Source organism: Myxocyprinus asiaticus, chromosome 12 (assembly GCF_019703515.2).
Source record: "Myxocyprinus asiaticus isolate MX2 ecotype Aquarium Trade chromosome 12, UBuf_Myxa_2, whole genome shotgun sequence".
NCBI classification, from domain to species: Eukaryota; Metazoa; Chordata; class Actinopteri; order Cypriniformes; family Catostomidae; genus Myxocyprinus; species Myxocyprinus asiaticus.
In genome coordinates, this window is record NC_059355.1 from 24,866,207 (window position 1) to 24,891,065 (window position 24,859).

At 38.8% G+C, this 24,859-nt stretch overlaps 2 protein-coding genes across 5 annotated transcripts in view; both read left to right on the forward strand.

The window, feature by feature from the left end:
- The window catches only part of LOC127448750 (rootletin-like), a 104,679-nt gene extending 103,586 nt beyond the window's left edge, over positions 1–1,093 (forward strand). The window contains exon 37 of the mRNA XM_051711563.1: positions 221–1,093. Coding sequence (XP_051567523.1) covers positions 221–304 — 84 coding nt within the window. The 3' untranslated portion in view covers positions 305–1,093. The remainder of the gene's footprint in view (positions 1–220) is intronic.
- Positions 1,094–2,380: 1,287 nt separating this feature from the next.
- LOC127448752 (sushi, nidogen and EGF-like domain-containing protein 1) overlaps positions 2,381–24,859 on the forward strand; it is a 39,300-nt gene continuing 16,821 nt past the window's right edge. For all 4 annotated transcript variants that reach the window (XM_051711589.1, XM_051711590.1, XM_051711592.1 and 1 more), the window contains exons 1-15: positions 2,381–2,857; positions 9,951–10,238; positions 10,544–10,684; positions 10,907–11,069; positions 11,208–11,333; positions 11,615–11,728; positions 12,184–12,297; positions 12,905–13,018; positions 14,237–14,287; positions 14,382–14,489; positions 15,973–16,065; positions 16,502–16,633; positions 16,971–17,090; positions 17,265–17,381; positions 18,417–18,560. In XM_051711589.1, coding sequence (XP_051567549.1) covers positions 2,648–2,857; positions 9,951–10,238; positions 10,544–10,684; positions 10,907–11,069; positions 11,208–11,333; positions 11,615–11,728; positions 12,184–12,297; positions 12,905–13,018; positions 14,237–14,287; positions 14,382–14,489; positions 15,973–16,065; positions 16,502–16,633; positions 16,971–17,090; positions 17,265–17,381; positions 18,417–18,560 — 2,035 coding nt within the window. In that variant the 5' untranslated portion in view covers positions 2,381–2,647. The remainder of the gene's footprint in view (positions 2,858–9,950; positions 10,239–10,543; positions 10,685–10,906; positions 11,070–11,207; positions 11,334–11,614; positions 11,729–12,183; positions 12,298–12,904; positions 13,019–14,236; positions 14,288–14,381; positions 14,490–15,972; positions 16,066–16,501; positions 16,634–16,970; positions 17,091–17,264; positions 17,382–18,416; positions 18,561–24,859) is intronic.

Here is a 24,859-nt window from a genome sequence, read left to right on the forward strand (position 1 = left end):
CACCTGTGAAAGGATAGGCAAATAAAACCTTCCAGTGCTGAAAAAATAAGTCCTTGCATTTGTTTTTAATGTTGTGATGAACTTTCAAGTCATCTATGTCAAGAGTAGGAGTGTGCAGTTACATTACATTCAATAGTAAGAATCCCCTGGTGAATTCATGAAATGTCTGCTTCGAGTTACTGCTGCTTTGTAATAATTGGTGCGTGTCTGTGTTTCTCAGGTGTGCACACTGAAGGAGCAACTGGAACAGGAGATGAAGAGGAGGCAAGCGTATATGAGGCAAATGCTCAGATTGGGGCTCTAAAAACCACTTTGGCTTGGGATTGACCACTGGCAGCTTTGTGTCACCAAACATCTAAAAGGCCCTATAACCAACGAAAGACCGCTAGTGCATACATAGATGGACTTACGCAATGAACACACAGAGATATGCTTTTTTCCAAAAAACTAAAATCACTGGTCTCAGGGAGAATTGTTGGACTACATTTGCACAAACACTTTAAGTAAACCTGATCAACACCATAAGAACCCAATAACAACAAACAAAGAGTTTGCTGTTTCTCAAATTGTTTCTCAATTGCCAAATTTTTTAAGGATTTGTGCAGCAAATTGTTGAAAAAGGCCATAAATCTACCTTAAGTCTTTTTCTGTTCATCATTGTGCATTTAGTACAATCACAGCTCTATACTACACACAAGCGCATGCATAGACACACTCCCCCACACACTTAATCACATCTGTACCTATTTTAAACATCACCTCGCAAACTGTTAATCACCACACAATTATTCTGTCTTTACTTTGACATGTCTAATACTCTGTTACCTATATGATTGCTTTGATTATTATTTAATCACACAAAACCATTTTGAGCATAAAGGACATATTATTTTAGTAAATTAGCTTAACTAAATCAGGACCGAAAATGATCAGATATTTTCTTATATATAATCAGTAATATCAGTAGTATCTGTTATGTGTGTTAATATGATTCTTAATCATTAATCTGAATAACTGAATATCATTCCATATAATAACTGATTTGTTTAAACATGTAATTTTTACGAGTCAATAAAACATACAAGAGATTTAACAACCAGATTGATTCTTGTGCCTGAAGAATTACTTTTGTTTAGCTCAGGCTTATTTTGAATAATTGCTTTAGTTTGTTATGATGTGTGCAAACAAGCTACAAACTACCTATAAAAGATCCCCTGTGATGTTCTGGCTTCGATATTTTATTCCCATTACTTATGACTCCCAGTGGTAAAATAATTTTCACTGAGAGAAGGAAATTGTCTTTCCATCTTTTTTCTATACAGATTATTGCCTAATTCAGTGGTTCTCAATCTTTTTGAGTCCAAAGGCACCCATTGTCCAAGACAATATCTGAAGCCTCCTCGTGTAGACTGAGATACAGTATTTACTCTGGTACTTCTGGTGTAATTATGACAGAGCTGCTTGTTTTCAAACCTTATTAAAAGTAACTAGGAATGCAATCGATAAAATAATTAATTGTGATAAATTTTGTGATTCCAGAAGTTTCAAAAACTGTATATTCATCAATAAAAACTAGTAAAAAAAATAGTGGGTTTTAGCATATTTTTTATTTTTTATTTATTATAACAAGCAAAATGATTATAAAATAGCTTTAAGTTTATTTTAAATAATTACAAGTCACCTTGAAACTTTACTGAGGCCCCCTAGTGAGCCTTAGCCCCCAGGTTGAGAACCACTGGCCTAATTCATTCTGTAGCTCAAACAGCCAAAGCTCATTTTGTTTAAGGGGAGCTGTTTTGTGCATATTTAAAATGGTGTGCCTTGTATGATGAAATTTGGGAGAAAATGATTTTGAGAGAGTAAGGAAGCCTTCAGTAACTCTCTAATCCAAAAACCAGAGGGCTTTTTAACATTTTGATATCTTGTACACAATATAAAAGGAAGGCTTGTGCATGATGTGATTGACAGGACAATGTATGGAACTCTTACACTGCAATGTGGTGATGTGTACTTGCAGGGAAGGGTATTCCTCAGCAAGGGTTAAGAGCAGAGGAGAGTGTCCTGTCAGAGTCTCTTTAAAGCAGCCCTTTGATTACCATAGCTCCACCCAGTGCTTATCCAGTTACCGGTCTCTCCTCAGCTATTGGATGAGAGCCCCTAATCATGCAAGGTAGTGAATCCCTAGTGGGGTGGGGTTGGGTCTGAAAGAACTCCTTTGGCAGGCAGAATAGAGGTTTTATTGAGGATATTTCTAAGCTAACCATCAGGGACCAAGTCACTGGATTGAAAAAAAAAAAAAAATAGAGCTGAATCACTCTGCTCCCTCTCCTTCTTTCTCTCTCACTCTGTTCATTTCAGTGAGCTGCACGGAGCACGGCAGCTCTTCAGCACCCAGCAGCACACAGAATGCAAGAAATCTACCCCCTTGTCATAGACCAACAGCCCAAGTACCAGGGTTGAGAGAAGATTTGAGAGGAAACAGAGGGAGGAAATATAAACAGAAAGAGTAAACGTTGCAGAAAGAGGGAGAAGACAAGGAGAGGATCACCGATTGAGCATTTGGCACAGGGGTTTAGTGTTGTCCTCTTGCCTTCTTTGAGTATCCCGTATCCTCGTCCTCTCCTCTCCATCCTGTGCAGGCAAGGTCATGGGGAGGCTGAGGAGACCAGTGCTCTCCCTGTGCATGCTTCTCGTTTTGATTGGTGGCGTGGAGCCGGCTGTGCCCCTGGAGGTCTTCTACCCATTTGGCCAGGATGAAGGTGACTCCCAGACCATCAAACAGGATGATGGAGGCTCAGGATTGGTAGCCATATCGGTGGCTTTCCCTTTCTTTGGAGAACAGCACACAGGACTCTATGTGAGTAAGGATTGTATGTTTGCATGTGGGTGAGGGTTGTGCAAGAGAATCAGCTCTTTCATAGAGTAGCTTAATTGGTTTGTATGTGTGTCTGTAGGGGAGACAGAGCAAAGTCTCACAGGCTGAGATTGTATAATGAACCTCTGCTCCACAAAGTTTTTACATGTCACATACACATACAGTATGGCCACACACACAGTGACTGAACTACTGAAAAGTTTCTAGTGAAGAGATGGCAGCCTACATTGCTGCCAATACACATTTGCATAAATTGTGGTTTGAGAGAATGAGATGAAGGGAAAAAGTAAGAAGAAGGACTGTCATGAGGAGAAAGTGGGAGAAAACATGAGCACATGTGAGGGGGTGGTGAGTTCGCTGACAGGTCTCTCTGCTTTGATCAGTGTTGTGTCCTGCTTTGGGTTCGGCAAGTGGGACTTTGATCTGTGTCATGTACACTTCTCAGCCTCAGAGAAAGGGTAGCTCCATCCTTGTAAATCAACACCATCTGTTGTGTCACAGCATCTTACCCGTTCTGTCTCCCAAAATATAATGCTCCATCCAGGACACCCATCATCTCTTCATCCCGTAACATGCTGCTCAGCCTGGCTGAGGTACCACGGCAACAGAGGTTAGGTTTCCAGACTGGGCCTCAAGCGAGTGGATGAATGAGATCACAATCCCAATGCAGCAAACAAGTGACACGGCAGACATGCCACTCTACCATCACCCGCCCAGCCACCACATGTCATTCAAACAACTGCCCCCTCACAACTTTGAGGGGTAATATTGTATTTTTGTTTTGACCTATTTTAAAGTCATGAAGTCACTAAGATTCATGTTCTGGCAAAGGCAGGTTGCTGAAATAGCACAAGGTTGTCTGTAGAACTTAGCCTTACTTGTGAAGTGTATGCGTGTCATCCTGAAGGCTAAATTATACAGTATTTACTGGGAAAACAGGCTTCTTTTAGTTCGCCTAAAAATTCTGACAAAATGAACTGGCATTTTTTGTTCTGCTAAGGTGTTTGTTTGAGGATATTTCTCCTGTTCATGCACATCCCTGAAATTCTTGACATGAAAGAACTCAGCTAGTCAAAGAGCATGGATAATTTGTTCAAGCTAATCATGAATGTGGTTTGGACGTGGCATTCTTTATTTTTCTTAATTAACTCATTTTAAAATTCCACCATATGTAGTTTGAACACCTAGGGTGCTTTAGGTCATTTAGGAGAGAAGACTTTGGCTTCTTCTGTTGTATTAATTAGGCTTGAGTGGTATCTTATGTCTCAGAGCGTGATGTAAATATGCATGTGAATTGAAGACAAGATAAGACCTGCAGCAGATAGCAAAGTAGATCTACGACCATCTTAGCTCAATATACTTGAGCAGAGGACTGAGGTACAGCAATGTGTGGTAACTACTGAAAGGGGGTTATTTCCCCCAAAGTGCACCAAGTACAAATGGGGAGGTAACTGCAGGTCGATGAAAATCAGATTTTGCAAATCACCAGTGCACTGAGGCATGCAACAGCATTCAAATTGCAGTCATGATGTCTGCAGTGCATCGGAGCTGCTTGAACTGAATAAATTATGCTTCTGCTTTATCCACTAGCCACATGTTGATCTCTTTCAGAAGAAAGCTGCTTTTGAACAGGTGAGATTTTAGAGGGTAAACGAGGGCAGATCCTCATGGATAATTTCTTCCGGGAGGGCATTCCAAGCCTTTTGGACAGAGAAAAAAAAAGCTCTTGAACCAAACAATTTAAGGTGGTTCTTAAGAGTTGTCTCAGTATATTACTGTAATAGCTTCCCTAAAGCAAAACAAATAAATCAGTACTGCCTGCTTTTGCATGTTTTATGATATACTCTCTCTCTCTCTCTCTCGGTCTACCCCATCAACCATCTTTCTAATTTTTTCATTCACTCCCACTCCATAAGAATTTAAATACCCATTATAACACTACTGTGCTACTATTACTTGTTACATAAAGAACATGTATGCCTCTATTCTCTTCATCTGTGCCTCACTGACAGGAATTGTGATAGCAAGGACATTGCCGTCCAGAAAATCTAGGGCTGGATTGTTTCAGGGTTTAGTGGCTGTACATCGAACACAGCCTTGTAATAAAATCTAGATGTAGCACAACAAATAGAACAGAATATAGGTGTCTTGAGATGTGTGCATTTTGGCATGACAGGAGTTGTTTTTAAACTGAAGCTCTTCGTAACTTAAAAAAGCATCTACTGTACGTAAATAGCATGGCGCACATGCAAGATGCTAGAAAAACAGTGAGAAACAGCACGACAGAAAAAAAACATTCATCTGTAGGAAAACAATCAAAAAACAGCACAGATAAATGTAAATATGTTTTTCGATGTGAAGAGCCCACTAGAGTAACAATTCCCTCTCTGCCGTTCATATTGACCTGTTTCATATGACGTCACTGTATGACCGCGCCACCATATTTGTGACCAAAATTCCATATACCTTCAATGTGCTGCGCTGTAGGATGCAACAAAAGCCTTCTTCAGGAGTTAAAAGCAGCTCTTACTTTCATACAGAAGGGATCATCACAGAAATGTTGTAATATTGTGACCAAATCAGATCTGAAAACAACACAAAACTTTTGTAACTTCTGAATGAGAGATGTTTACGGTTATGTACCGGTATGTGTGTGTACTCGCTAGTCACACATCAGACTCGCCGTGTACGGAGATAAATCATGGATAAAATATATTTAAATGTCCGCAAAGTCCAATTTGGCTATATTTGTGCTGTTTTCAGACCTGCATTAACTTTTCCTGGGACTTACCATGGATCAAAAGCAATTTTTTACATTTTTCTTGGTATCGCTTCACGGATGTTTTTCCATTCACCATCATAGTTTCCTTGCACTGATGGTCACAAATATGGTGGCTGCAAGGAAAAAGTGACGTCACTGAAACGGATCAATACTCTTGAACCTTCTTCAACCCATCATTGTCCAAAATGTATTTCTATGCTTCCACAATTCTGTCCTTTTGTTTTGGTTTGTGTCTAAGAAAATCATTTGTAACTGCGACCTCTTCTATCTCCCCTCACCTACCCTCTACTTCCTCCTCCTCTTCTTCAACCTCAGATAACAAGTTTAGGGGTCTTACCATTGGACCTGCCCAGCTGCTCTATCGCAGAAAGGAGAGATCCCTTTAACGGAACACAGATGCATCTGCAAAGTGTCTAAGGGACGGCAAACAACACAGGCACTCAATTAACTAACCTTATGAGTGGCTGGGATGAAGAGCAGAGAGGACAAGATCTAAGGCTAGAAAGGAAAACACGACATGGACTTGCAAAACATACAGTACTGTGCAAAAGTCTTCGGCACATAAGATGTTTAACAAAAACATTTGTCTTAAGATGGTTATTTATATCTTTAGCTGTAGTGTGTCAATAGGTAATATATATATTTTAGACTCCCAAACATTCCTTATGCAAAAAGAATAGAATAGAATAGAAGAACATGTAGCCCTGCAACAGATGGCATTGCCCCACAGAGTCAGTCTGGGATTACATGAAGAGACAGAAGCATTTGAGACAGCCTAAATATATAGAAGAACTGTGGCGAATTCTCCAAGAAGCTTGGAACATCCTATCTGCCAACAACCAAGAAAAACTGTGTCCAGGTGTCCCTAGGAGAATTGGTGCTGTTTTGAAGGCAAAGTTGGTCACACCAAATATTGACTTTTTACTAGACTTTGGATGATGTTGAAAATGAAAACTAATTATGGCACTAATTTGAAGAAATCCTCACTATGCAAAATTGTTCACAAGTGTCTAAAACTTTTGCACAGTACTGTATGTAAACATGTTTACATATGTACAGTTTAAAATCAGTGTAAATTAAAACTTTTGTAGGTTTTGATAGGGAACAGGACACCATAGCTGATTTTTGGGGGGCTCAAGTCAAGAAAACGATGCCTCCCAACAAGTTGTTTTTATGGGAGGCAATAAAAAGAATGTTTCTAATTGTTTTAGGTGTAGAATTTTTCATCCAACAGTTGAGTCAAAACAGAGGAGGGTAAATGATGAGGACAGAAAGATTTGAGGTTTCACACCATGGCACACCGAGAGCACATCTGCTAAAGCTCATCCTCTGCACTTCAACACTTCATGTTTGCGCAACTACAGTACAGAGAGGGAATCTTCAACCTTGAGGGATTTTTCCTTTTTATCTCTTTCTTTTTATCTTTTATCCTCTTTGTTCTCTCCTCCTCCTACTTTATACTTAAGTATAGCCCAAATATTATCGAAGTGTGTGAGAACATATGTGTGATTTTGTCAGGAGCTAAGCATGTAATGCTTTGTGTCAAGATAAGTCATATGTTATGCAAGTCTTTAAGCTAATATTTGGACCCAGTTCGATAGGGGTAACCGCTGAAATTAATTTTCTCTATAAGTTATTTATCCAAGAATGGTAAAAATATTTGTATATTTTTATAAGATATGAATGAGTCCTGTGCCATACAAAGGGTTATGGCTTTGCGCTCTGTGGAATACCAATTATGATAAAGAAACCAACCAGAGCTGAACAGGGGCGTGGAGCAAGGGTAGCCAAGGTTAATCACACAAGCACATCCACTTCATTTTTTTTCTCAAATTACTAGGGAAGAGCAAGTAAAAATTCCCTAGTCTCAAGGTCCAATGTTTTGCCAAGCTGATCTTTGGGCACCTCTTAATGGAAGGATTTGTTTTGGCATGGCTTTTCCCAGGTAAATGTTTGTTTTAGAATCAAAATGACTTACCTCCAAAGAAAACTGCCCTTTGAAAACTTGTGATACTGTATATCCGGTCAGTATCTGAGAGTGGAGTAGTACCATGTAGACCTAGAAAGATTTTTATATAAACTGATATAAAGGGTAAGAGATTAACCACGTCCTCATTTGGTTTCTAAACTTGCAATTATTATAGCTGTGATGGATGATGTTATGTTTCCACAGATGATATCCACCCCCTTCTCAATGCTATTTTTCCAGTTCTGTGATCTCATCTGTCTGAGGTTCAGGTCCCAGATAACCTAACTGTTTAAATCAAGCTAGCCTTTCTTATAATCGCTTAATCTGTGGTTACATCCAATTACTCTATCACAAGGAAATAGAGGAAAAGTAGCAATTTTAACCTTTTCCAGATGCTATGAATGATCAGAATGAATGGTAGTGCATATTACAGCACCAGAGAATAATCACTAATGTAGTGTTTAGTGACATTTCCACTGCTAATTTAGCAGCAAGGTAAGCACTTTCCATTTATTACCCATGCACACTACTGCTACTACCTTTCCACTACATGCACTTGTCAAAACACTGCTGTACTTATTGGCTGTACAGCTCTCCTTTCCCAGTTTGGTGCTTATATCATTCCCATGCAATCGTTTAATACTGCGGCTTATTCTCAATTGTTTTGGTCATCTGTGAAACATTTACTCTAGATCACACTTTGGGTCCTGTCAAGGGTTTGTATCTGTCAGTGAACTTTGCCTGCACTTTCCATCCTTCCATCTTTTCCATCTCTCCGACTTCTCTCTTTTTGTCTTCTCACTCTCCTGCTCTCATAGGGCTCCTCTAAATGACCCCAGAGTTGTGACCCTGCAGGCTGCACTCTATTTCTCTATGTTAACCACACTCTTGCCACAGCATACTGGTGCAGAGAGGGGAAGACTGCGGTCGGCCAATTAACCAAGCACCCGAGTCAGGCCAAACAAAACTTCCTCTTCTGTTTTTACAGCAAAGGCCTCCAAATTATGGTTTCCATACGCACAGGGAGGGGAGAAGAAAGGCTATGCATCTAAAATTTTATCTGTTGTTGCTGCCGCTGCTAACGCTGGGTGCAGATGAGTCCAATTTTGATAGTACAATGAGACAGGGTAGTTGGTATCGGTGAGTTAACACTTGGAGAGAAATGTGATTGTGCAGGTTCAAACTGCTTGCCTTAAGTTAGACACACTTCTTATTCTAGCTCTGTGCTGTGATTATCTTATATACATGGCATGTAGATAATTGAATGATAGTATTTTAATAGCTAAGAGAATTCAGAGAGCACATTTGATGAATCTTTAGCAAGGATTTAAAATGTGTCTTTCCAATCTTCTCTCAAGAGATTTATTAAAGAACGTTTTGTTGTAAAATCTAATGTGCAATGCCGCAGGAAAGAGTGGCATAATACATTTGACCTGTTAAGTAAATTTTTATTCAAATGTTCTAAGGTTTCTTCTATGTCAGCCTGGCTGGACATTAATCACAGTAAATTTAGTCATCAGAGCAAGGCCAGTGGTCAGCAAAGCCAATGTTGAGCTCTGTGGTTACTTTAGAGACAGTATGAAGGCCTCACCCTCCAAAACCACTTATTGGTCTGGCAGTGGACAGGAGCCAGGGCAGGTGTGTCGATGTCTAAACAGTGCTTTGGTTTTCTCAGCTGCAAGACATGGATGTCTGGCAGTACAAGGCAGCTGTCTGTTCCCTGATGGGAAATAGATACATCCGCCACAGGAGCCTGACTCACTCTTTCATCCTGCTATGCTACTGCTTACTGTAGAGTGTCAACACACTGCTGGACTCCTCAGCCTGACTCTGCTTATCCCCTAGTCAGCATGTTTCAATACATCATAACATACATCAGAATACTGTTCCAGAGAGATTCTAACAAAGGTCATGGTCTCCACACAGGCCTTTCGCAATATCATCTACTGTAGCAGGCACCACAAGAAACTGAATTTTAGATTTAGTTTGGATTTAGTTGTCCTGCTTGATAAATCCTTGGAATTTACTTTTCTGCATAATTTGCTTTCATTTAATTTCTACTGGTATATAGTTTCTTGACACTGCAGTCCTCCTGAATAAGAATCAGAATGTGAACGGTAAACGTGAGTGTGGAAAGAATTTCATGGAGATGAAATATGTTATTTGTGCAACTCAGAAAATGAATGTCCAAACATGCAGCTCATGGTGTGGTAAAGCTTCAGCGGTGGAATCTGGGAATGGATGCCAGAGGTGAGATGAAGGAAGCTTTGTGTGCTGACTCTGCTAACCTTGAGCATGTATTGCTCTGGTTCTGTGTCCTCTAGGTCAACAATAATGGTCTGGTGTCATTCCTGAGGGAGGTGTCCCAGTTCACCCCTGTGGCATTCCCTATTGCTGGAGACCGCAGGGTGGTGGCTCCATTCTGGGCAGATGTAGACAACCGACGGGCAGGAAAAGTATTTTATAGGGAGAGCAAAGATCCTGCTATCCTGAGGAGAGCCACTGCAGACATTTGCCGTTACTTCCCAGAGTTCCCTACATTTGTCACCACATGGGTGCTGATTGCTACCTGGTACCAAGTCACATTTTTTGGTGGCAGCTCAATAACTCCGGTAACAGCTTCACAATCTTCAAACTTACAAAACCAAAACTGCATTTTGTATAACTGTTTTATTATTGTCACTCATACAGTTAATATATTCATTTTTTGATCAATTTAAAGACTCACTATGCATGCCCAATTTTACTCAGGCTCAATACAGTCCCTCTCACTCTAAGCTTTAAGGGGAAAATGTGTTATTCTTTATTATTTTTAACTTGAATGATGTCCTCCAGACTACATTCCTCAAGAATGGTTGTAGTGAACTCTGCATATTGGTTGTTGAGATTGTGACTTGCCTTCTGTTCTCTTCTAAAGGTGAATACATTCCAAGTAGTGCTTATCACAGATGGTGAGCTCTCCTTCACCATTTTCCAGTACCACAATATTACCTGGACAACAGGGATGCATGCTACCAGTGGTGGCGATCTAGCAGGCCTGGGAGGCATAGCTGCACAGGTGTGGTCTTTGCCTTTACTTTTCAAAAACAGTCATTATGGGTCTTAGTTATGAATGAATGTCAAATTAATCTCTGATCTGCACACTTGTGTTTCCAAATGTCCTCTGAGACTTGTGGAAATGAAACCGTCAGACAAACAGCCAGCTCATTTCTTCTTTTTACATGAATGTGAAAAGAAACCTCTCTTAGAGAACTGTTCTCCCTTTCCCCTCTCTTCCTAGGCAGGTTTTAATGCCGGTGATGGGAGGCGCTATTTCAATATCCCAGGTTCTCGAACAGATGATATTGTAGAAGTTGAGACCACAACGAATGTGGGCTATCCTGGCCGTTGGGTATTTCGTATTGATGATGCTCAAGTGCAAGTGGGCAGCTGCAATTACTCAGGTAAACCACTAAAAGAAATAAAGATTAGTGTGTCCAACAAATAAGCAACGAATTAGATGGTTTACAGGCTGAAAATTTCAAACAGGTAAATCCATTCAGAGTGTGATGAATGTAACCTCTTTTTTCTATTGTCCTCAGCCTCTGTCTGCCCTAACTTGAGGCCTTGTCTAAATGGCGGCCACTGCATTGACGACTGCATCACTGGCAATCCCTCTTTCACTTGCTCGTGTCTGGCTGGCTTCACTGGACGCAGGTGCCAGATAGGTAAAAGAATGATGAAATCATTCCATCCCTCAAAGCCTTTCCTTATTCTCCATGTTCATCCTCGCCAGGAAATTTCCCCATGTCACATCTGTATGTAATACACATAGAGTAGAGCCAGTCCAAGATTTTGCTGTGGTCAGATCATTACCTTTTCCTGCACCCCCCTCCACTTTGGGATTCCCTCATGTTTTCATTCCTGGGTGCACTTCTAATAAGAGTCTTATCAATAAGTCTAATAAGTCTTATCTGACGTTATTTTGTTCTTTTATGTGTCTGGGTAGAGGTTGATGAGTGCTCCTCATATCCTTGTCAGAATGGAGGCACATGTGTGGACATGATCAACTTCTTCATCTGTCTATGTCCAGTGGGATTCACAGGGACAACATGTGAGACAGGTAAATCTGCCTAAAATGTTAAAATATTTTAATAAACAAAAACAAAATCAGTCTTTTGTTATCGAGCTCAGATTTTGAATGATACCAATGGTGCACACTGAGTTTATTTGGCTCTGTTGATCTTGATAAGAAACATGCTTTTCTTCAAATGCTCCAAGATGTCTAATGAGATCTAAAATAGCTAAAAAGTGACACAGATTTGGTTTGAACTCCATAAGCTATTCTTTTTGTGCTGTGGCCTCTCTCCTAACTGACTTTGTCCTCCTCTCCTCCCCTGATGCTCTGCTGGCTTCAACCTCCTTCTCGTTCCCACAGTCCAGCCTGCAGAGATGTATCAAACCTCTAATACCTTTCACAGCCAGAAGTGCATACTTTTAGAGTGAGGGGAATGGTGTGGAGGATATATTAATCAGCTGAATAAATATTCAGTGTATGTATGTGTGTATTGCCTGCAGACATAGATGAGTGCCAAGAAACCCCATGCCTCAATGGAGCACGGTGCATACAGGGTGTGGGCAACTTCACCTGTGAATGCAAGGCAGGTTACACAGGGCTCCTCTGCGAGTCAGGTGAGCTTGGCTCTTGGGAGTGTAACTGAAAGGGCATGGCTTTTCCCAGGGAGCCTTTCCTTCTTTCCATATAAGACTATTATTCATTTGACAGATGATATTATCTAGACTGACTTAACAAAGACAATTTGTGGTGCAATGGTATAATACTGTTAAGCACAAGTTAACAGTGAATGGAATTATATTGTCAGTTACTTTTTTTTCCCCCTGTGTTTTCATTTTGGGTCAGGTTTTATGTTCCAAATATTTAAAGCTCACAGAGCAGTCTTGATCTGACGTTTTGAGAAACAGCACCGACACTCCTCCCTTGCTTAACTCCCCTGCTTTGGGCTTTCCACAGTAGATGTTATTGATGAAACACAAGCCCAGTTGGGAAGTACACTGGAAAGTACACCACTGGCTTTTGAATATCTTGAACCCTTGTTTCTACATAAGACCAGATTACTGTTAATACTAGACACCTGTTCAATGAAACCATACACCTGCATGAACTTTCATATATCCTCACATCTTAAGATGTTGATGCAGTCAAAATCAAGCTGTTCCACGTATTGCCTTAGTTAAAGTGTCTGCACTGATAAATTAATCCTGTATTTTTTAAATCCAGACATGAATGAATGTGCATCCATGCCATGTTTGAATGGAGGTGTGTGTGAAGATCTGGTGAATAACTACACCTGCACATGTACAGCAAACTTTACTGGAATTCATTGTGAAACAGGTAGGCAAGTTCAACTCCCCCAATGCTCTTCTGTGATTTTCTAAATGCCAGCCACAGCACATTAGCCAGCTTTTGGTTTTGTTTCCCTTTGCAATGGGAAAAATGTTTCATGATAGAAGATGTTTACACAGCCAGCAACTTACTTTCTCTTTTTTTAAATTTGGCTTCCTGTAACATTTTCCAACTGGGATCGAAACAAAGAAATTGAAAAAGTGAAAAGCTGAATAAAGACGATGGAACACTCTGGAATAAATGAGGCTTCAGAGTCAGACCACATGTCTGACAGATTTAATTGATGTATTTGCTAAAAGCATCAACCTCATCACATGGTTCTCAGATGCATGGTTTTGGTGTGGTTGAGAGTTAAGTTTGTCCGAGGCTGAAGTGGCTTGACCAAGCTCTTAAAGGGATAGTTCACCCAAAAATGAAAATTCTCTCATCATTTACTCACCCTCATGCCATCCCAGATGTGTATGACTTTCTTTCATCTCCAGAACACAAATTATGATTTTTAGAAGAATATTTCAGCTCTGTAGGTCCAAAAAATGCAAGTGAATGGGTGCAAAAATGTTGACGCTCCAAAAAGCACATAAAGGCATCATAAAAGTAATCCATACGCCTCCAGTGTATTAATCCATATTTTCAGAAGTGATATGATAGGTGTGGGTGAGAAACAGATCAGTATTTATATCCTTTTTTTGCTTGAAATTATTTTCCCTGCCCAGTAGGGGGCAGTATACATGAAGAATGTGAATCATCAAAAACACAAGAAGAAGAATGTGAAAGTGATCTGTTTCTCACCCACACCAATCATATTGCTTCAGAAGATATTGATTTAACCACTGGATTCTTATGTGATTTTTGGAGCTTCAAAATGTTGGCACCCATTCACTTGCATTGTATGGACCTACAGAGCTGCGAAATTCTTCTAAAAATCTTCATTTGAGTTCAGCAGATGAAAGAAAGTCATACACATATGGGATGGCATAAGGGTGAGTAAATGATGAGAGAGTTTTCATTTTTGGGTGAACTATTCCTTTAAGAAAGGTTTCCAAAACAAGACAGACTGTTTACCACGTGAGACTTAGGGATGTGGTTGCGGTTGCATGAGCTGACCTTGATTTTGTTTGAGAGAACATCACTTTTAATTTGTCATTCCATTAAGTCATGATGCCTTTGTAATATCTGTAATATCTTCTTTATTTTTTCCTAAAACAGAATGGGTTGTCATGGAAAACTCCTCTACTACTGATGCTGCAAATCAGACAGGTAAATAAATGACCTTCAAGTTGCTGCTAAGCTTTTCCTAAATCCCTTTTCGGTTTATTTAAAGACCACAGAAAATGTTCTATTTGACTTGCAGCTCCCTGTGATGGGGAGGGTTGTGAAAAGCGTCAAATCTGCGAGTACATTAGCCCTGGAAACTACAACTGCACCTGCATCCCTGGCTACTACGGAGACGATTGTGAAGGTACAGTGCTCTGAGACTTTAAACCACAGCAGCAACTTTCTTCAAGCTGTTGAGCAGCAACATGGCACAGAGGAGAGCGAAGCAGACAGCACCATCCCACAGGAATGTGGAGTGCAGCCTGAGAAGACCATGCAGCTGTAATGGATGAGCATAATTATCCAAACCTACACAACCTCACCTAGTTTACTGCTCAGACCTTGCAGCAAGTCGCTTGATGTTGTAAATAATTAGTTTATGGCACTTTTTACTACTTCACCAACAAGAGGAAGAGCTCCTGTCTAGACTTAAAACAGCCTCTCTTTTATGAGACTCTTCAGTGTTTGGAATTCACTTCCACTGCAACAAAGCAGGTGAGATGTATTTGGAAGTGCTGACATCCAACAACAAATCTCCAATGACTGGGTCTATGAAGATTATATGATGAACCACTTCCTCATCCTCAGTATATAATCAGGCTGCTGATTGCATAATGTCAAAGCCACATCACATAATATATTCACCTGTTACACTACATTGCTGCCTTTCCTCCTTTGTCAGTGTTGGTGAGATACCACACTATGTATGTCCTTGTGTTTTGTTTCCTTCATGCTTTTTGCATAGGTCAGTGCTTTTTTTAATGAAATGCAAGGTCTGCTCTCATGGTCACTGTGTCAAATGCACACATTGTCCCCCTCCCTTGGTTTAAAAGCACTTCAAGTGTAAGTAAGCAATAGCAAATTCACATTACTCCTCACCCTTGAGCTGAAATAACTATCAATGCTTATATAGACCCTCTTAAATCTTCAGAATACCTTCCTGCCCAGCTCACTTGGAAAGTGTAATGGAAAAAGTCACACGTTCCTCGGAGGAAGAGGAGGTAGCAGCTCTTAAGCAGAACCCAGGAGTGGCTAATAGGGCACAGAGATCAAAGACGCCAACCTTAGAGACAACAAATAAAAATGGCGAATTAACAATCTATTAATTGCCCCCAGGGTTATACGTGTTCATCAAAAACAAGTTCCATATCATCAGAAAAATAACACCCTCACGCAAATCCCCTGGACTTCAAAAGGAAACAATTTAGCAGTGATACAGCCACTTACTTTGATCCGCTGCTGCAATTACTGGGAAAAGAGGAAAATAAAAACAGTCTTCCAATTTGTACTGTAAAGCCGTACCGAATACTGACTTACAATCATACAGCACACTATGATCTGTGTGGGAAAAGTTGATCCATGTGGGAAAAAATTACCCATGAAAAGTTTATAATGTAAAAAAAAAATCCACACACACACACATTGTAAAGTTCCCACACATGTACTTCCTCTTTATTTACACTGTGTGCCAATTTGACTGATATGAATAGAGAGCAACATATTTGAGAATAGTTAGGATGTTTACTTCTCCAGCACAGTGAAAACTACATTGACCTCTTTCCAACTAACAGCAAGATCATACGCAACTCTTACAGTCTCTTTTTGTCTCTTTCTCTCTACTTCTACAGAGGAGTGTCCCTGTCAGAACGGAGGTGTTTGTGTTGATGTCAATGGCACCTGTGAATGTCCGACAGGATTTACTGGACTCTACTGTCAGTTTGGTATGTATAACTACAGACAGAAACACATTTTTCTCAAATCTGTTTTTCTCTATCAAACCAAAGCTTGTGTTGTCCATTTTCATTTACGTGTATGTAGTTTGTTGGTTAGACATCATTACTGGTTTACTGATCTTCATTCAGAGGGATGCCATCTCCTTCATTTGTCCATGTGTAAAAGGCTACTAAAAACTTTGTTAAAAGAGATAAATATGTTGTTGCAAAAGCCGTCAGTCAGAGTCAACAATATCACTTGGGAAGAAAAGGTCGCTAATGCTAAATGCTGTGCTGGCCACCTGACAGAACTATATCCATTTCAAGAGTGTGTACAACTACTGTTTCATTCTAACACAATAGTGTTTCACAATACATATTGGTGAATTCATATTTATGTTCCAAATCATTTTTAAATTAATGAACATTATTTTTCACTCCTTAGAGGTAACACAAACACCCTGTAGTAACAGCAGACCGTGTCCTGATGGAGGCCCATGTTTAGAATATGGTGGCACGTACCTCTGCACCTGCCAAACCGGTGCTGACTTTGACCACAAGGACTTCTACCCATATGGTAAGAGCCCTGGAGAGCCGTGATGGCAGGGCCATGTGCTGCACACTGTCTCCATGACAAATAAACAAATACTGTGCCAGGTTGTCAGGATGGCAAATGCCGCCAAAGCAATGCAGGTGTTATGTTGAAGAAATGAGAAAAGTACGATTTATTAGTATGTTGACATAACATGAAGGTAATGTTTCAACTTGGCCATTAAAATACACAGAGGATCTATGCTGCCGTGTGCATTTAAATGAAATCTTTCCAACACGTGCAAATTAAAATGACTAGCGAGTGGTAAAAACGGTCACCCGGTGTGAAGGAACGTGGTGAAGTCGGTGTGTGTGTTTTTCAGTACAGCCCCGATCGGCCTGCGATTCCTCACCATGTCAGAATGGAGGGTATTGCTATGAGCGAGACGGAGGCTACATCTGTGAGTGCAAGCATGGCTTCAAAGGCAAGCATTGCGAAAGAGGTATGTTAGATCGGCCATCCTTGTTAATATTTAGTTTTTGCATTATATCAAAAAGTCGTCAGATCCTTGGTAATCTGATTATTTTACGACATAGTATGAAATGCACCAGAGATCCTTTCAGCTGCCTTTTTGCAGGTACATAAAGCTTTGATTTATTGCTTTTTTTTCCCTCAGTCAGATTAAGTATCTGTGCCTCTAGCCCCTGTCGTAATGGAGGCTCTTGTAAAGAAGAAGCTAACAGCTACCGGTGCGTGTGTCCCTACCGCTTTACAGGGAAACACTGCGAAGTGGGTGAGTGTTTAGCGTCAAAAACTTTGATGCTGTCCTTAAAGGCATAGTTCACCCAAAAATGAAAATTCTGTCATAATGTCTTATGCAAACCACACAAAAGAAGATGTATTAATGAATATTTCAACAGGTCTTTTTGACAGTAAATTATGACAACTTTTCATTTTTGGGTGAACTATTCCTTAAAAGAATATTCTGGGTTCAATAAGTTAAGCAAGTAAATAAGTAATAAGCAAAATTAAGCTCAATCCACAGCATTTGTGGAATAATATTGATTACCAGACAATTAATTTTGCCTTGCCCCTCCTTTTCTTAAAAAAAAAACAAAAAAAAAAAGAGCAAAAATTTGCATTACAGTGAGGCACTTACAATGGAAGTGAACCATTTTTCAAAAGTATTGCCACAAGACATAAACAATATGCATGTAAACATGATTTTAGTGTGATAATCTTTTCTTTGTAAAGTTATAGCCAATTTTACAACTTTGTTGCCATGACGATGTAATGCCAGCAAACCATAAAACCATAATGCCAGCAAACCAAAAAATGTCCATTTAAACAACTTTACAGCTTTAATAATACATTAGTTTTAACAAGAATTAATGTAAGTGCTTTTTATAAAATTATAAGCTTCACATTTCTGCCCTTAAACCCTCCAAAATTTGGCCCTTCCACTTCCATTGTAAGTGCCTCACTTACTCACATTAGAGTTGTGCAACTGCTTGGCCTTGTGAAACGATCCAATTTTCTGGAGTTTGTTCAACTCTTGGATTCCTCATATGTAGGAAAAAACAACTTGCCCTGGCACATGCATGAAAAGCTGTTTCTCTCTTTCTCTGTGCTACTGTAATGATCAATGATTTTTCACACATGTTGACCTCGTACAGACGCGTCACGTGCACACACAAAATCATATTTTATTTTTAACCCCTTCAGAGTACATGTATTTGTGGTCATCTATAAATGTGCAAACACACTATTAATAAGCATACACACATGTACACAAAACTGTTTTAACCATCCAATGCTTTTTGTTTAGGAAAGCCCGATCCTTGTGCTTCAAGTCCCTGTCTGAATAGGGGAACTTGTTTCCACTACATTGGTAAATACAAATGTGAGTGCTCACCATCCTTCATAGGAAGACACTGCGAGATCAACAGAGGATCCAATCCAGCTTTGGAAGGTAATCAACTCTGTTTTACCTCCCATTAATTACACTGAGCTGTTTGCTAACACTGTAGGAATCAGGTTCTTGCACAAGCTCTTTCACTTTACGCTAGTCACTATTCATTCATTTAGGTGTAATTGATAGGCATGTTAGGAGGAGAACAGCAGTCTTCCATCTTCATTCAGATGATGCCAGGGAGAAGCAGCAGGTGCCAGTTCCTGCTGTAAAGCGGGGTTGTGTCTCACCTCCCCAGAGATTGAGCTGGATAAAGCCTTCAGTGCATTAGATACTCTCTCTGAACAGGGGTTATAACTCTGCTGTGTCAGGCTTCCGTGCTACTGGTGGTTCTACAAAGTTTTCCATGAGGTGGGGTTAAATTTGCTTCCTGCTGTTCCATGATAGGATGAAATACCATCATCCCCTTGTCACCTAAAACATTTCACAATAAGGATATTTTTACAGCTTCTCTCTCTATTTATGAATCTATTCGTGGTTGTGAATGTGGCCATGTGGATTAGGCAAAGTGAGACCAGTTGGTTCTTTATGTTTTAGGGAAAAGCAATTACTTATTTTGAAAAGGAGTAAGAGATATATATCTTTTGCTGTCTCTGCTCATGGAATTTTGTTTTATAGTGTTTGACAGTCTTTTTGAAATGCTGCAATGTGGTTATATAGGGCTTAGTCACTGGGGTTCCTCTATAAGTGTTATAATAATATGGTATGATTAGAAACCCTATGTTTATTAACAGATGTTATGAGCCAGATTTTTCAGATTGGTCAGATTTTTGTGAAGGTACGATCATATTAATATTCAGTGTGTTTGTTGTTTGCTGTCACGATGAGTGATGAAAATAATAAGATGTTCATATAACGGTTTTAAGTTCTCTGTAGTTGTGGATTCACTTTATTAATGTAAGTTAAATTCCTTCTTCGATGCTTTGGAGCTGCTTCAGTGTTTTCTGGTTATAATTATTGTTGTAATAATGGCAAATAACTTAACAAGAAAGTAAACATTCTAATATTAGAATTGGTGTTTCTTTTTTAAATTAATAAACCTGACTCATTGCAAAAAATGGATATATCCATTAAGTGGGGAAAAAAATAATTTAAATAAAACAGGAGTCAAGTCAAGTCAAATTTATTTGTATAGCACTTTTCACAACAGGCGTTGTTTCAAAGCAGCTGTACATGAAATTAAGCTATAACAGAAAATGAATGAATATAATGCCAATATTTGTTATTTATGTTTACATCTATTAGTGGTTACAATTAGTAAACTAAGTAAGTGTTGTTGGTAGAACTGTCACGATTATGAAATTTGGCTGACGATTAATTGTCAAAAATAATTGCGATTATGACGATTAATTGTCTGTTTTAGGGCTATGATGATTAATTTTCTCTTTAAGGGCTTTCACGATTAATTGTCATATTTCTTAAGGTGTGCTCTTTTCTGCATGTGTGCTTCATACAGCTTAAAAAGTAATTTTTACATATTTAACTTTAAATATATAAATCAAATAATAAAATATGGTTTCCTTTTAAGGCTTTAAAAACTTATAAATGACATGAAAAATAATGTTTTAAATATCAAAATATTTCTAAATACTAAATATTAAATACATATTTCTAAATATGTCTCTCTATTTGGTCAGCTTTATTTTTGGTCAATTTTACATTTACACTGTTTTTTGAACTCATATATTTCACATGACATATTTTTATATATATTTTACTATATTTATTTAATATTTTATATTATGCAATAGTAAAATATTTCTGTCCTAATTTCTTCAATTTAACACATTATTTTAATGCTCTGATTAAACCTACGAGCCCTTATTTGTCATGAAGCAAAACCTTTGAGATTTCGTTTCATTATTTCATCAATCCAAAGAAATAGACCCAGCTAACATATGGCCAGTAGCGGCCCGCTGGTGGCAAAGTCAGCGGCCCACTGACGGCCACCGCCTGCGGATCACCGGTGTTTGCTCATCGTAGTATGTGGGCATCTCCTCCTCTATGTCACTGCGTGTATGAACCAGGAACATTTGCCATTACACGATCGTTTAAAGAGAAACCGTAGAGCTTTGCGGTCACTATCACAGTTTATAGTTTGGCACGTGCCTCTGCTGACAGTGCGTGCATCAGAGCACTTGAGAAGCTTTGCGCGCTCTTCCGGACAGGAGATGGTTGAAGTCTGCAGTGCGGCTCAGTGACGCACTGACTCGGAGTTCAAGTGAATGACACACAAACGTGCTGTTTGTGGCATTTATACAGTATATTCGCTTAAAATTCCCTTATTTGGGCATTAAAATGTGATTGGAATTAGAATGCCCAATAATTGTGGTTATCTCAAATAACCGCAATCAGACGGTTAATTAATAATTGCGACAGTCCTAGTTGTGGGTCATTGATTAAACAAAGTGATTTTGTATTAACTATAAGTTTTAGTGTTAATGTCCTTGAAGTCATCCCGAATTAACTGAGGAAATACACGTAAATGCATTGTCCTTTGATTTTGGGCGATGAAGGCTTTTGTCAGTGGTTAATTCATTTTCTATGTAGTTTAAGAGAGTGTTGTCCCTACTTTGACCAAGTTGATTTAGGTATCATTCAGTGAGGGGCATCGTAGTCCAGCTAGACGCTTATAGCAGGTCATTTTGGTGAACTCCATCCTGAGCCCATGCTTCAGACAGTGGCTCATGAAGAATCCCATGTCTTTGAGTTTGCATCAATTTATCCTCTGTGGAGTCTGTCTTAGTAGACTGAAGTGAAATCTCGCTGGCACATGCTGCAGTTGGTCATCACTCAGTGACACAGTGGGAATCGGACATCAGGCAGGACCGGAGATGGATCTGGCAGGCTCTGGTAACCTCTGGATATAATCCCGAGAAATAGAATAAAATTAGCGTAGATGCCATTCACTTTAAAGCAGGGTTAAAGAATAAGAGAAGCGTTTTTGGTTCCGGAAGACCTAACTAAAGCAGCATAACTTTGAATTGAGGGATAAATTAGGTGTATGATTAGGTGTATGCTTGGCTGAATAGATAAGTCTTTAGTCTAGACTTAAACTGAGAGAGTGTGTCTGAGTTCCGAACACTGCTTGGAAGACTATTCCATAGTTTAGGAGCCAAATATGAAAATGATCTCCATCCTTTTGTGGATTTTGATATTCTCGGTATTGTTAACAGGCCAGAATTTTGTGATCGTAGTGAGTGCGATGGATTATAGCATGATAGAAGGTAACTTAAGTACTTTGGAGCTAGACCATTCAAAGCTTTGTAAGTAATTAACAGAATTTTAAAATTAATATGAAACTTAACAGGTAGCCAATGTAAAGCCGATAAAATGGGGCTGATATGATCGTATTTCTTGGTTCTAGTTAGCACTCTTGCTGCTGCATTTTGAACCAACTGAAGTTTATGGTAACACTTTCTATGAAGCCCAAATGTATAATGCATTGTAAAGGCATTATAATGCATTAGTAATGTCTCATAATAAACCTTATAATATGTTATAACTTACCATAAATAATTTTATTGTCGGCATAACAGCGAAAACTAATTCCATGGTTCCTAAAAATGTCTCCCAGTGGGAGCATATGTAGGGAGAAAAGCAGAGGCCCTAAAAGTGATCCTGATCCTAAGGATAATGAGGAGTTAATAATATAAAGAAGAGGTTCTGAGATTACAGGAAACACCTCTTTTAGGAGTTTAGTCAGTATTGGATCTAACATACATGTTGTTGATTTTCATGTTTTGATCATGTTTGTTAGCTCATTCTGACCTATAACAGCGAAGGATTGAAGTTGTTCCTAGGGAATAATTTTAATCTTCTGGGGTGCTGTGGCAGACAGATGCATAATTCCAATTTTATTTCTGATTATTTAAATTTTATCAGTAAAGAATTTCATGAAGTCATTACTACTAAGCTGTGATGGAACATCTGGTTCAAACAGAAGTTTTATTCCTAACCAATTTAGCCACAGTTTGAATAAACACCTAGGATTGTTGTGGTTATTTTCTATGAGTTTGCTCAAATAGCAGACCTGGCAGTTTTTAGAGCCTGTCTGCAGTTAGAGACACTATCCTTCCATGCACAGCAAAATACCTCTAATTTTGTATTCTTCCACTTACGCTCCATTTTCCGAGCTGCTCTCTTGAGAGCATGAGTGTGTTCATTGTAACATGGTGCAGGATTTTTCTCTTTAACTTTCTTTAATCAAAGGGGGGTGACACTATCTAGAGTGCTAGAGAAGACTGGAATATCCATATTTTCTGTAACAACATACTGAGTATTTGATACAAGTCTGGAAGATTATTAGTGAAGCTATCTTTAGTGGTCAAAAGAATAGTTCTATCTGAACGATAATGTTGCGTAGACTGAGTTACCTTTGCTAAGCACAGCATATAAGATATGAGGTAATGATCTGAGATATTGCTCTGTGGCAGAATTTCTATATTATCAACATCAATTCCTTATGACAAAATTAGATATAGCGTATGATTTTGGCAATGGGTTGGATGTGTCACATTTTGTCTAACCCCAACAGAGTTGAGAATATTGATAAATGCTAATCCCAGTGTATAATTTTCATTATCTATGTGGCTGTTGAAGTCATAAATGATTAAAGCTCTATCATTAGCAACCACTAGATCTGACAGAAAATCAGCAAATTCTCGAAGGAATTCAGAATATGCCCTGGTGGTCCATATACTGTTGCAAGAACAAATACGATAAATATTTTTTCATTTGATGATGTCACATTAAGCATTATCAGTTCAAATGAATTAAACTTATATCCATACCTTTGAGTAACACTGAAAATATCACTGTAAATTGTAACAACACCTCCTCGACCTTTCAGACTCCTTGCAACCTGAGGGAGTAGACTCATTTAAATTAATATATTCATCTGTTTTAGTCCAGGTTTCAGTCAAACAGAGCGAACCCAAACTATGATCTGTAATTATTTCATTTACAATTAGTGGTTAGGATGAAAGCGATCTAATGTTTAGTAGCCCTAACTTTATATGATGTTTATCTTCAGTTTTTTTTTTTTTTTTTTTTTAAGTTTGACATCAATAAATGTTTTTCTAAATGACTTAATGAGGGTTTTGTGTTTGGTAGTTCAGGGAACAGTTACAGTCTCTATGATATATAGGTAGGGTGAACAGACCTCCCGGTTTACCTGGGAAATTCTCGGTTTACCCAGAGATGTGTCCCGGTGTCCAGGGGCGGTTCTGGTTGGGGGGGTGGCAGGGGTAGCCCAGGACAGAAGTCTGGCCCCCCCACTCACAGTGGGTTAGTGCAAAAATATGTGTATATATATATATATATATATATATATATTTAAAAAAATGATAATGCATTATTACTGGAGGGATGGAATCCTTCTCTCTTTTTTTTCTGATTAACATTTTTTATTGATTCATACATATAACAAAGAAAAACAAAACATATATACACTGAATCAACATTTAACCATTACTATTACCCCTCCCCCTCCCCAATCACCAACCCCACCCCTAACAAACATCCCTGTGGTCACATATAAATATTAAAAAAAATAAAATAAAAAAAAAACATATATATATATATATATATATATATATATATATATATATATATATATATATATATATATATATATATATATATATATATATATATATATATACTGTTGTGCTCAAAAGTTTGCATACCCTGGCAGAAATTGTGAAATTTTGGCATTGATTTTGAAAATATGACTGATCATGCAAAAAAACCTTGAAAATGCCAGTCAGTACTGTTCAATCACTTATTAAGAAGTGGAAAATTCAGGGATCTCTTGATACCAAGCCAAGGTCAGGTAGACCAAGAAAGATTTCAGCCACAACTGCCAGAAGAATTGTTCGGGATACAAAGAAAAACCCACAGGTAACCTCAGGAGAAATACAGGCTGCTCTGGAAACAACCACACTGTCTTTTTCCATTGGCCTATGTAATTTATTGAAATGTAATCTGGGAAATCTGTAATCTGTAATCTTTTTGACGATATTTTTATGTTTAGCTGGATCAGGAATATTGGACGGTAACAAAAACAAAAGTGGAGCCAGTTCTGTAGCCCTTCGCAAATCTCCTCCAAGGTTATCTCAGAATCAAAATAATTTTTTGCTCAGTTGTTAGTTTAGGGAGTTCTAATGGTTCCACAAAGTTTCTAATATCTTTATCAGTAGATGAAGACGTGGAACTATAGAGATCAAGATAGAATTCTTTGAAAGCATTTTTAATATCAATGGCCGAGGTAAATATTTTACCACCAGCAGATTTCA